The sequence below is a fragment of the Plectropomus leopardus genome, chromosome 5, assembly GCF_026936395.1.
Source record: "Plectropomus leopardus strain MGB_pleo_1.0 chromosome 5, ASM2693639v1, whole genome shotgun sequence".
Taxonomy (NCBI): domain Eukaryota; kingdom Metazoa; phylum Chordata; class Actinopteri; order Perciformes; family Serranidae; genus Plectropomus; species Plectropomus leopardus.
In genome coordinates, this window is record NC_142180.1 from 23518497 (window position 1) to 23531696 (window position 13200).

Sequence of the window (13200 nt, forward strand, 5' to 3'; positions counted from 1 at the left end):
CTGCATTTCTCTACTTGCTTAATGAAAGTCATATATCATCATCAAATACAGTACGTTTTTGTAGTAACATGCCTTTTGTCTTCTCCCTATCAGGCTGGCAGTGGAGCCCATTAGACCGGCCCTCGTTTGCAGAGATCCACCAAGCCTTCGAAACAATGTTCCATGACTCCAGCATCTCTGAAGGTACAGTAACTTATCGCCCGCTAGCAGTTCAACTCTCACTCTTTTGTGCAGCTAAAAAACTGCTTAAATAAAGCTTTTAAAATTGCTGTAATGGTTGAGCTGAACGGGCAAACTCTCATTCAGAGGGCTGCCTGTTCAAACTAGATTCTCTGAGAGAGAGGTAGAAAAAAATACGTTTTGAATTTTATTAATCCCCGTGAAAAAAGTCATCGGAGCAGCAAAGAGAATAAATAATGGATTGGAATAAGAGAAGAAACAGAAGTGTAAAATTAAAAAAATAATAGTAGAGCTGCAACAATTAGTCAAGTGACTCGTCATTCTACAGTCAATTAGTTTGCAACTTTTTAGATTGTTGAAGAAAGAAAAAACAGACATTTGCTGGTTTCATGCTTCTCGAATGTGAAAATTCAATGCTTTTCTTTGTCATACATGATCCTAAACTGAATAGCTTTGGTTATTCAGACTGTTGACATATAAAACATACTATTTGAAGGCGTCACCTCGGGCTCTGGGAAGTTACACGGGACATGTTTCACTGTTTTCTGACATTTTATCCTTAAAACAATCAAGAAAATAATTGGCGGATTAATCAATAATAAAAATAATGTTTAGTAACAGCCCTAATAAAAAGGTTAGACCTGACCACTTACATCAAGAATTTGACTAATCATTTGATCATGTTTAAAATAAAAAATATAAAATTATTGTGTATGCTGGTATGCTGGTGTGTATGCTTGTTTGCATTAGGATTTTTGCATCTTTTTAATTGAGGGTTGTTTTTTTTTTTGGTTGTTTTTTTCCAGAGGTAGCAGAGGAGCTCTGTAAGACGGCCTCCTCTGGTCACTGCGGACCACTTCACCCTTTCAGTCACGACATGCCCCTGTTGCCTTCCAAATCTCGCACACTCCTAAAGCACACAGAAAACAAGGAAAATATCGAGGGTGGACTCGACGGGCGATCTGACCACGGCACGCACAGTCACTCAGGTACAGCCAGACACGCCCACCTCACTACCAACCAGTCAGCTGCACCATATTATGATTCTGCAGGTTCGCCAGAGAGCGGCCATTCACAGACTACACTGCAGCGCCGCGAGGCCCGCCGCCTGAAAAGAAGAGCTGTCATTTTCCCCAACAACTGAGAGCTGGTGCAAGCATCTGTCGGGCATCCGGTCGATCATCCAGTGCTATCTCAAAGCAGATCTGCAAGCACAGCCTGACATCGTCACTTTACACTGGCGTAGAATTACAACTGGTTCAGCACTCAGAGGGATTTGATTTCTAAGGTTCAAGACTCTGTTTATTCAGCCATGAAATGTCAGTGCTCATGTCATCTGACACTGATTAAAGGATGTAAAAGATGAAAATAAGACAAAACAGTAATAGAATCATAAAATATAGATGCCAACAAAACATTAAAAGTAATTGGTAACTAAATGCTTACAATCACATAATGGGTCTCAAATGAAGTAGAAAAAATAGGTATGAATAAAAGGTATTAAATGAAGTACTCTATTGGTTTCATAATCACTTTAAGGGTACTGATATTGGTATTGGTACTGGTATCATCAATTTTAAAAAGGTTCCCAGCCCTTATCCTCGGATACAACAGTTCAATGTATAGTACCAAACAAAACATATTTAAGCATTAACATCAGAAGTTTTCAGTTTTGTTTCCGAATCATTGTAAATGTAGACAGCTCACCTCTGTCAGTCACAAACACAAATACATCGGGTGACCTACTTTCGAAACTGAACCATTGTCCCTTTTCTCAAACACATTGCTCATGCAGTAAATATGGAAACTATTTGTTATCTGTGATGGAATGATCTTGCTCTTATTCTGTCTTGTCAGTATTTGTTGCATGACTATTATTTCCACAACCTAATCAATTCTTGCTATTAAATTATGTATTAATTTTTTAACCCTAATATTAAATTTCCACAATATCCATTGTCTTTTGTTTGTCTGTTCTCACTTAAGTTATTGCTTATTTATTAGTTTGTTTGCTTTTTAAATTTATTTCAAAATAAAATGTTGTTTCATTTGTGTGTTCACCTGATGTGTAAACAAGGCAGCCTGTCTTTGACTTGCTTTGCCCTTTTTTTTCCCACCTGTTTTGTCACTGTCACCATTTTGTCATGCTTTTATGTTTTGCTCCATGAACATAAATACTCATCAATAAAGGGAACAATAGCTTTCATTAAGTCATAAATCCAATCAAAGTGGAGCATGCAGAATGTTCCACAATGTCATTAAGCACAAGACTTCATGAATCATCACCAAATATTCATATGATATTAATGAAACCACAAAGATTTTAACCACAGTGTTCATGTCTCATGTGTGGTATTAATATTACTTGTTTGTATGCAATTATATTTACATGCAAAAGCTATCAGTGATGAGAGAACCGTGCCAAAAAGGAAATATTGACCAAATATTAGTGCACTTATTCACTTTACAGAAGTCTGGCAGTTAGACTGTGTCCCAGTTTGCAGTTTTCTCCTCCATAGTGCCTAATTCAGTTTGGCTAGAGAGGATTCTGCACCATACTGTATTGTTTTGAAGAGCAGAAATACTGTGAAAATTAATTCCCCCCATTGAGCAAAGTTACAGAACAGCCCTATTAGTAACAGGGGTTTGGCAGTTACTGTTTGCCATGTGTTCTCATCATTTCCTAGAAGTATATTCATCATCCCATCTTTTACGAGAGCGGCTTGTAAATCATTGAATTAGTGTTTGCATGTGCATGACTGGCATGGACTAAAAAACTTTCCATTCCTTTTCCTGAAATGCTTTTTTCCTAACTCATGAGTCCCTGAGGAGGAAATAACAGCTTTTAGAGAGAGAGGGGGATAGTCTGTCTTATCACAACAGCGCATAGCTGCCTGATGCAGTGAGTGACATTAATGTATAGACGGGCACATTGAGAGACTAGAGCTGTATTCTTCATTACCTGTTTTTTTGTAACAAGTCAGGTAAACAAAGACGGATATGTTCCTGCTTTGTTTCGTTGTTTTAATCCTGCCCTCTCCTCTCTCTCCAGGCTGGGCTAGTTTGTTAGGAGGGGACGGCCGATCAGGCAGCTCCCCGGCTCTGCCCAGAAAACAGCAGCCCAGAGATAAATCTCCCGCCAGCCTTTTAGAGGACGCACAGGATATGGGCACATTTACACGAGACCGCAAGACTGGCTTCTTTAGCTCCTTCATAAAGAAGAAATCTTCCTCTTCTTCCTCCTCACCATCCTCTCAGCTCCAACAGAACCTCCCGACGCCTCCCAAGAGGAGCAGCTCATTCCGGGAGATGGAAACGCAGCCTCACAAGAAATACGAGCCTACCGCTGATTTCAGCGCTCCTCCTCCCCTACCCCAGTCGGACAGTCTGGGTGGCTTCTCCGCGTCTCCGTCTCACTCCCATGGAGAACCCACTCAGGCGCAGTCACGCTGCTGTGGAGCTGCTTTTGGACAAAAACCCTCAGGTGGGGGGCTTGCCTCGCAGGTGACGAGCGGCAGCAGTTGGAGTGGGCTGGCAGGTTTTTTTACCCCTAGACTCATCAAAAAGACCCTGGGACTACGGACAGGAAAGACAGCCTCTTCAGAGGAGGGTGGAAGTATAGCTGGAGGGCCAAAACCCTTCCCTAGGTCCAATTCTACCTCCTCCATGTCAGCTGGGCTGCCAGACCTGGAGCGCATGGCTCTGACTTTACCCAGGAACCGCAGTGCTAAACCCCCTCTAGAGCGGACTGCTTCCACAACCTCGCAGCCAGAGAACGGGGCTGCACGGCCCTCAGAAACTCTGCTGAGGAGGATGGACGAGGGGACCGCACAGATCAGGGAAAGACCCAAAGCCAAGCTATTACCCCGGAGCGCTGCTGTCGGGGTGAGGGCACCAGGTGTTGGGGGGGAGGTGGGGGAATCGGACAGTCTGTCTCGGGTCAGGGAGGGTAGAGAGGAGACAGGGGGAGGACTGGACAGGCAGCAGAGTTGGCCTTCTCCCTCTAAGACTTCTAGTTCGAGTGTTTCATCCGCTGCAGCAGGTGCACCAACTCACAACCACAAAGTTCCGGTCCTGATCTCCCCCACGCTGAAGCACAGCCCCGCGGATGTGCACCTGGTCGGGCTAGACTCTCAGGGGAACCGCTTCAAACTGCTGTCTGAGCACCAAGCAGATCGAGACAGGCCGCGACTTGTAAAACCCAAGTGCGCGCCTCCTCCCCCTCCCACCCTGCGCAGCTTGCAACACTCCTATAGCGGCGACGGAGAGGAGCAGGTAGGAGGAGCACCTGTGGAAGTGAACGGAGACACGTTGAAAGGTCACAGGTCAGGGCGTATGTCAGGAGGAGCGGCGACGGGCAGACCGTCAGTGCCACCACCACAAGTGCCTCCTGCGTCTTCCTCCTCCGTTTCCTCATCTTGCTCTGCCACCACCAACACGACTCCCACCAAAATGGCCAACGGAGCCGCCACCACTGCCTCCTCCTCCTCACACACAGCACCGTCTGCCGGCTCCAAAGTGGCACTGCGGCGAACCAGGCAGCAGGCAGAGAGGGTGCCCCTGGAGCGAGTTAGCCGCGAGGCCCTGCTGGAGTGCGCTGAGTGCCTGAGCAGCGCCCTCCACGCCAGTTCAGAGAGCCCCTCCAGCAGCCAGGTGTTGGACGCCGGCCACCAGCTGCTAGACTACTGCTCAGGTTACGTGGACTGCATCCCTCAGATGAGGAACAAATTTGCCTTCCGAGAGGCGGTGGGGAAGCTGGAGCTCAGCCTGCAGGAACTGAGGGCGTCATCCTCAGGAGGTGGAGGGCTGGGTGGCTTAGGGCCCAACACTGTACTGGACAACCTGCATAGCTGTATTAAAGAGATTAGTGACGTAGTACAGAGGTAGCCACTGTGACGACACCAACTGTCACCCCTAACTACCCGACTAACTGCTTATATTCCCTTTTTTTTTTATGTTTCTGGTTCTTCTGACAGCTTTTTGGGGGACGAAATGAGATGAATCTCTTAAAGTACCTCAGAGAAATCACTACAAAATGTATTCTTTTAACTGTTTACAAACAACCGTTTCATAAGATGCCAGTGTGGACACTAATTTTGCTCTGACCTGTACATATTCAGAAATGTTTATACCAAACTTAATGTGGTTTAAGTCACACAATGAAATTTTTTGCCCCACGTCTCCACCTGGCCGCGATAAAGGCGTCTTTGTCAAATGAATGTCGAGTGTATCAGCTGTGTGTAGCCGGCCCGGCGAGTCGGTAAAGTCTAAGCTCACTCTGCTTGTCTGTCAGTCTGTCACGTGCTGAGCGAGAATGTCGGTGGTTGTGCCCAGCCTTACTGAGAATACTAGACGACTGTTTTCACTGACTAACAGTGCTTCACAGATGAGGGAATCATCAGTTGGGTGTACTGTGTTTCGCAGTAGGGTGTTTTGCTCAGTGTCTGGGGAACTGAGTGACCATAAGCCATTTTTTTAAAGCCATTGTATTCTAAAGGATCGAAAGCAACAACGGGATTCAATATGATTTAAGGTTTTGGGGTCTCAATTGTACACTTTTATTCCGTGTGCAGATGTTTGTTTGTTTTTTCTTGTTTTCATTTCATGTTCTTGACAGTATTTGTTAAGTAGATGGACAATTGTGATAAAATTATAGATATCCCCATAATTAAAGATCCAGTGTGTAGGATTTAGGAGGATAAATTGGCAGTTATCGTGTTTTCTGGTCCTTAGATTGAGCTTGTTATAGCTACATAGGGAGCAGGTCTGTTGTAGTCCAGAATAGACAAACAAAACACTGAGTTGGGATAGGGCCATTTGCATTTTCACGTCATTCACCAAAGTTAGGAGCCCCTCAGTGACAAAAGTGTCAGATTTTTTAAAAAGCTAAACTGCTATATTGAGAGTTTTTACTGTTTTAAATCACTGGGTGCATTTCATCTGCGAATAATTTGGTTCTTGGTAAAAGCAACATTTTTGCATGGCAGTATCATATTGATATACTGCTGCCAAACTGATTAGTATTATAAATACAAATTAAACTTTTCTTTGCCTACTTGAATAATAAAGTCAGTTTTCCTTTTTCAGTCCAATAGATAAAATTTGCTGCAATTAAAATAACTGAAGTGAGATGAACAGACTGAAAACGTTTATAAACAGAATAGATAAAACAGATCTTGACAAAGTTTACCATTGGGGACATAATATGCAGTTGAAAAAAAGATAATATATTGTAATATATGTTATCGCAATACTCAACATATCGCAAAATTTAGAGGCCGCTGGTTGCAGTCTGCAATCCCCCTAAATCTTACACACTGCTCCTTTAAAGCCTTGTTTTTAACAATTTATAGAATAATCAACTGTTCAGACATTCCCACGTGTCCTCACAAGACTGAAGGGATCACTGACGTCAAACTTTTGTGCATTTGACAAGCGTGTAAATAAGCTCAAATGAAACGTTAAGTGCACGTTTCGGTATTACCAAATACAGGCTTATCAGATCTAAAAAAAAAAAAAAGAGAAAAATTATATGAATCTCTTTTGTTTATTCCCCACAATACTAAAACGTGAATAAATGTGGGGTGTCTTATCATATGCACAGCATTTGTCTTCGCTTCAGTGACGTAACTCATGTTCACACCTTAACACAGTGCCACAAAAATGGGGGTGAAAAAACCCCAGTCTCCTAAAGCATTTCAATATTTATGTCCAGTTATCCTTGCACACATTTCTTCCTTGTATGACGGAGCAGATGAGAGCAGAGGGAGGAGAGGGGAGAGAGCACAGGGTAGCGCATGAGCAGGTGAATTGGGACAGTATTTCTATAAGTGTCCTTCTGAGTATGGACAGTGCTGGATTCCCTGTAGCCTTGTCGTGTCCTCAGTGCCTCAAAATTTCTTCCATGTATGAACACTGCGAAATGCAGAGACCTACTTTACACCAATCACACAGTACTGATCTCTCAACAAACAAAACTGCAGTATGTCTTCAGCACATGAGCGATTTGTACATTATTTGGTTCAAAGAAAAATGCTTTTTAGAATGTCTATGTATGAACTTGAATTTTAAATTATTCCTGTTTTTTTTTTTGTTTTGTTTTTTTTTTATTAAAAGCACAGACCTATTTTGAGAGAAAAGTTATGTAAATATTTGATTTTATTTCATATCCAGGAAACAAAAGATTTATGTGCGGATACAGCATAAAGAGCAATGTTTTTGACTGAAGAGATGTATGGCAAGACTGAGGCTCATCCACCCAGATCTGAATATCTGCTTTATGAATGTATTATTCTTCCGTTCAGAATCCGGTCGAATGTTCATCTGCATGACTCTTTAATCTCTTACAGTGCCATTGAATTTTATTTATTATATTTTGTTTATTTGCCCACACTTCTAATTTTGGTCACACTAAATAATTAAGTCCAGCAACAGCTGCTCTGTTTTTTGAGCGCAAACAAAACTGTGTACAGCACACACGAAACTCACAGATTATTTTCTTTGCTTTGGCTCACATCTTTAAGTACACTGGATAAGGCCTCAGACACGTCGGTTCATCCACACGCGTTGCTTACTACAAAATCTAATCGCTGCAGGTCAATAACACTTTCATCATGCCTGTCAACGACACTTGATGGATTGCCAAGTAAACGTTTTTGTCAACTTGTGTTGTGGTGCGTTTCATATCATTTCACGTTGTTGTGTGAAGAATTGATGTCCAACTTCTTGCCAAACAGGATCCTTTGTTACAAACTGATGATTGGTTTCTGTTCACTGTGAGTTTTGAACAACATGGACGAAAAAACATCTTTTCTTTCATGATTCTTGGTGCCTTTTTGTGAACAAAATGATTTATGTACAGTACACTATCACTGCAAAAATTCACAGGTATGGCGATGTTAAAAAAGTCCATCATTTCAACATTGTTTTCTTTGGTTTGTCATGAGATTGAGCATATCACTACAGCATGCATTTCAGTCGTTTGGAGGTTAACAGTCAGATGCAAACTTGAAACTGAAAGTTGCACTTTGAAGATTATGTATTTAGATACTCAGTCAGGCCGTTTATTAGTGTCCATTAACACTATTAGTGCAGCCACATCTGTTTATGTTTTCTCTCTGACAAATGACATGAGTCTGCTGCACTAAACCCAAGCTGCTCTGTCGTCCGACCACGTCAAAGGTGTTGTCTAAAAAAATGTCTCATTAGAAGTTTCTGTGAAGTTGTTATGCGTCTTTGTCGAACAGGTTTCCCAAAAAGCCTTATCGAGAAAAGTTATAACCTCCCAGAAACACATTTCCAGTCTGGACTTTTTTTTTTTAAGAAATAAAACATATCTAATCAATTATTCAGTCAATAAATTGATTTTGTACCAGTGTTTTTTTCCTCAAATCTTATATCTGAACTGACCACAATTTTTTTTCTCATTCTTATCAGTCTTCTGCATCCTCTTTTTTTATGTTGCCTGCAATTATCTTGTATATCTGGGTTTTGTTTTTCTTTCTTCCTGTCTCTGTTTTGGAGAACAGCTCTGGAGAACGTGTGTACACATCATTATACCAAAGGCCACTTCTTCAGTTGTACGAGTGCAATGTAAACCAACACACAAAATAATGGAATATGTGAATCTAAACAGGGATTAAAATGGCAGAAATGTTAACATTAACTTTTTTATTGTACAAAATATATATTTTGTGTTGTTTTTTTTTTTTGTTTCTTTTTTTATTTAAAGCTCACGTTATATTACTGTGAAGTTTTGCTTATCAGTGTTAAGCCTATTGTAAATAATAAAGATATTGATGATTACTGTTTTCGTTTTTGGTTGTTCATCTGCCTCCAAACACTTTATTGTCTCTGGCTCGTTGTCTTCAAATGCAGGAAAACTGCAAAATGTACAACTGTTGTAAAATTGACATGTAATATATTCAGTATAGGCAGAATTAAACTGATTTTAAAAAATCAGTCTTTTTAAGGTTATATATATACAGTGCCAATTTCAAGAGATTTTTATTGGGATTTTTTTTGTAATTGACCTACACAGAATAGTTAAAATTGGTGAAGTGAAATGGAAAAAAAAAGTTTTTGAAAAAATCTGAAAAATAACAATGAAAAATGGTGGGTGTACATGTATTCAACCCCCTTTGCTTTGCTTGGTTTTCCACCAAGCAATAGGCACAATTTAGACCAAAGAGCTCTTCACACAGCTCGAGGACAAAGCTCTGGAGGCGCACAGTTCAGGGCATGGTTATGAAAATATTACCTGAAACTTTGAACATCCCACTAAGCATCATTGAATCAATTATCACAGAATGTTAGAAATACAGCTACAACAAACCTGCCAAGAGAGGGCTGCCCACAAAACCCAAGGACGGGGCAAGAAGCACATTCAACAGGGAGACAGCACAGACCAAAGATAACCCTGAAGGAGCTGGAAAGCTCCTCAGCAGAGACTGTACTATTTGTCCATAGGATCGCTTTGAGCAATACACACCACAGAGCTGGACTTTATGGAAGAGTGGCCAGAAAGTTCAATTTTAGTGTTTTAGTTGACCAGGGAGGGTAAATCTGGTAGGAGACTACCCAAAGATATGAAAGAAGGTATTCTGGTCATATGAGACTAAAACTGAACTTTCTGGACACTCACTCACTTTTGATGTTGTTACTAAAAAAGACACAATTTGTGTGCATATCTCTGAGTTTAGCGATTGCCTGGTTGACAGGATAAATCAGATGTATTATTTTAAAACAAACTTCTGTAATTTATTTTAAGTAATTTTAATTTGAGTGGTAGGGAATAATACATTTATACCTCCTTTTCCAACATGTAAGATGTAATTTCTTGTTAATTATTTGAATGTATTCCTTGAGCTTAGGTTATACATTTTTGTTATTTATATTTTGCAATTTTTTAATCTTTTTGTTTGTTTGTTTTTTAACATGTTCGGAATAAATATCTATCTATATATCTGATTATAATAATAATATATATTTTTTTTATTCTTATCATCTTCATCAGCAGCAGCGTCCTGCCGGTGACGCCTGCCCACACCTTATCCGACTCCTCCCAACCAGAGCCTATTGTAAAGATGGCGTCCATCATGGAAGGGCCGCTCAGCAAGTGGACTAACGTTATGAAAGGTTGGCAGTACCGCTGGTTCGTTTTGGACTACAATGCCGGTTTGCTGTCATACTACACGGTACGTTCATTTCCACGGTTTGTAAATTCTGAAGTGATGAGCCCGGGAGGTTTGATTGTAGAAGTTGTCGCTGGTTGTCAAAGTGGGATAAGGGCCTTGTGTTTGTCAGGAGTCTCAGCTGGCACAGAGAGGAGAGGCTCCATGGTGACGGATCCGCACGTTAGCCAATAGCAACGCTCCTCGAACACCTATTGACCAATCGCGTCACAGTGTTTTTTCGACACTTCCGCTAAATTAGCTAGCTAGCAAAGCTATCAGCTGAAATACACCGAGTCGGCGTAACATTATTACGAGCAATTAACATTATTAAGTGAGACGGAGATATGATTATGTATGTCGGCGAGATTTTATTTGTGTCTGGTGGTTAAATAAGAGACGGACAATCGCTGGTTTGCTAGCCAAAAAGCTAACGAGACACCGACGGAGGAGAACAGCTGCCAACGTTAGATATTTGATAAATTCCATGTCAGTTAATTCGATACTTTGATGAGTCATGTCGAGAGGAAAGCAGATAACAAACGGTCAGTGTTACTGTTTGTTAAACAAGTTGTAAGAAAGGTGACAACTAGTGGTAGTGCTGTCCACTCCTCTCAGCAAGTTGACTGTCCTTAAATCGTTATTTATCTTGTGACTTAGGTAGGTAACTTAGTTTGGTAGGTAATTTGGGTAACGTGGGGTAAATAGGTAGATGCAACAGTATGAGATATTCCAGGTATGATAACCGTATCAGAAAATATCGCGGTTTTACCGTATCTCTGTATTATAGAATAGGGGTCGACCGATGTTGGTTTTTCGGGGCCGATACCGATTATTAGTAGTAAACGAGACTGATAACCAACATTTGGAATCAATATGCATTTACAATAAAAATTCTTGAAAATTTTCGGTCAATATTTTGAATTTGTAATATAACAAACCCCAACACAGAACTTTGTTTAAATGCCTTTAGCAAATGTTTAATCAAAACTGAAACATTCAACATCATATACAGAAAATTCCCAGCAACCTCTTTTTAATAAAAAAAAGTCAAGTAAAAATTTATATTAAAAAGGATTGAATAAAGATAGCACCATAAGGTTTAATATAGTAAAAGTTCCTCCCACGCTGACATTTCATTTACACTTTTTAATTATTAATTTTATCGGTGATCATGAAAACAAAATGCCAATTCAGATAACTGGCAAAATACTAAATAATAATCGGCCAGGCTGATAATCTGTCGACCCATACTGCAGAATTATTATAGCCTATTTATCCGTTACAATGACGGGGTTTTAGTTAACCTGTTAAAATCAAAACAAATTGGTTTGACTTCTTCCAAAAACATAGAGAGAAAGCAATGAGCAACTTAACAAGACATGTTCCAAAAATTAGAAGAAAAAAAAATGACCTGAAAATAAGCACACACAAAAAGCAAAGTGAAAGTACAAAAAAAGTTAAAAAATAAAATAAGTCTTAAAGTCTTTAACTTTAAAAAAAAAAAAAAGGAAATAAATAAATAAATGTGAGTGTGAGTGTGTGTGTGTGTGTGTGTGTGTGTGTGTGTGTGTGTTTCTGTATCATAATTATAAATATGTGGATATAATAATATACATACAGTTTTCTGCACAGTATTCCTCAGAATTTTTTTGTTTTCCTCTTTAAACTAATTTTCTGGCTATTTTCTTGTCACCTTTTACTAATGTCTTGCAATGTACAGGACATTTCTTGCCAAGTTGCACATTGCTTTTTATCTTGATGTTTCGAAAGAGATCAAACCAATTGGCCTAGGTTTAATAAATAGCCAGTGAAAGACATATCAACACAGCACAAGAAAACTATTGATCCAGGTTTCAAGGGTCAAACCAGCGTTTTCCTACCAGAATGCAATCTTGAAACTATTTTTTAAAAATTAAAGGCGTAAAAAGTCTCCCCCTTTGAAAATAACTAAAACAGACGTTTGATTTTCTGTCCAGCCGCATCATACTTTGAGGCAGACTTCTGTCATCTCCTCTACCCTCATTTAGTGTATGATTTTTTTATTCAAATCGGCTCTATTTTATCTTAAGATTATTTTGTAATATGATTTTTAAAAACTTTTACTTTCAAATTGAAAGCATGAGTGAAGAGGGCAGTCTTCTCTCTCAACTCTTTTAAAAGCAGAATCTTTACTGTAATTGGATCAAATAGCTTATAGATATTAATAGCTTGGTGACATACAGTAGAACCTGACAATGCAGTTTAGCCCAGCATACTAATTGTATTAATCCCCGATTTGTTCTGTTGCTGATTTACAGTCAAAGGACAAGATGATGCGAGGATCCAGAAGAGGCTGTGTGAGACTTAGGGTAAGATTTTCAGGTCGATCTCAAGACCATACTATTCCTGACACAGTTGTCTTTTGATAAACTACATAAATACTCTGCAGGCTTGGCTGGGTTGCTGCCCTGCTTTACCTGGTATTCGGAAAGAGTTTCCACATTTTCAGGGCACTGTTGTCCTAAATGCAGTACAAAACATCACATGTATGACTTTCTGACCTGGTCTGCTTTGTCAATCTCTTTGAACCCATAGAGGCAGCTATACTATTTGCAATATGTGGTTTATTAGCCTGATTGAGCAGGTGTCAGTAACTTCCTGCAGCCATATCCACATCTCCATCACATATATGCTTTTAATGGTCTTTAAGATATGAAATTGATTTTGAGCTATCTATCTACTTTTTCTTGTGATTTAATTGATCAGTTTCCAGGTACTTTATTTTTTCACCTATTGAAGAGATAAATTATTATGTAGTTCTACTGTATGTATTAGACCGTTTTATTTATCTTTGTGTGTTGTATTA

The 13200-nt window shown here is 39.9% G+C and overlaps 2 protein-coding genes across 6 annotated transcripts in view; both read left to right on the forward strand.

The window, feature by feature from the left end:
* Positions 1-8540, forward strand: part of abl2 (ABL proto-oncogene 2, non-receptor tyrosine kinase) — a 32478-nt gene extending 23938 nt beyond the window's left edge. For all 4 annotated transcript variants that reach the window (XM_088077772.1, XM_042517032.2, XM_088077773.1 and 1 more), the window contains exons 9-11: positions 94-183; positions 987-1169; positions 3233-8540. In XM_088077772.1, the coding sequence (XP_087933898.1) occupies positions 94-183; positions 987-1169; positions 3233-5067 (2108 nt within the window). In that variant the 3' untranslated portion in view covers positions 5068-8540. The remainder of the gene's footprint in view (positions 1-93; positions 184-986; positions 1170-3232) is intronic.
* Positions 8541-10223: 1683 nt separating this feature from the next.
* osbpl9 (oxysterol binding protein-like 9) overlaps positions 10224-13200 on the forward strand; it is a 42461-nt gene continuing 39484 nt past the window's right edge. For both annotated transcript variants that reach the window (XM_042517066.2, XM_042517073.2), the window contains exons 1-2: positions 10224-10376; positions 12653-12703. In XM_042517066.2, the coding sequence (XP_042373000.1) occupies positions 10266-10376; positions 12653-12703 (162 nt within the window). In that variant the 5' untranslated portion in view covers positions 10224-10265. The remainder of the gene's footprint in view (positions 10377-12652; positions 12704-13200) is intronic.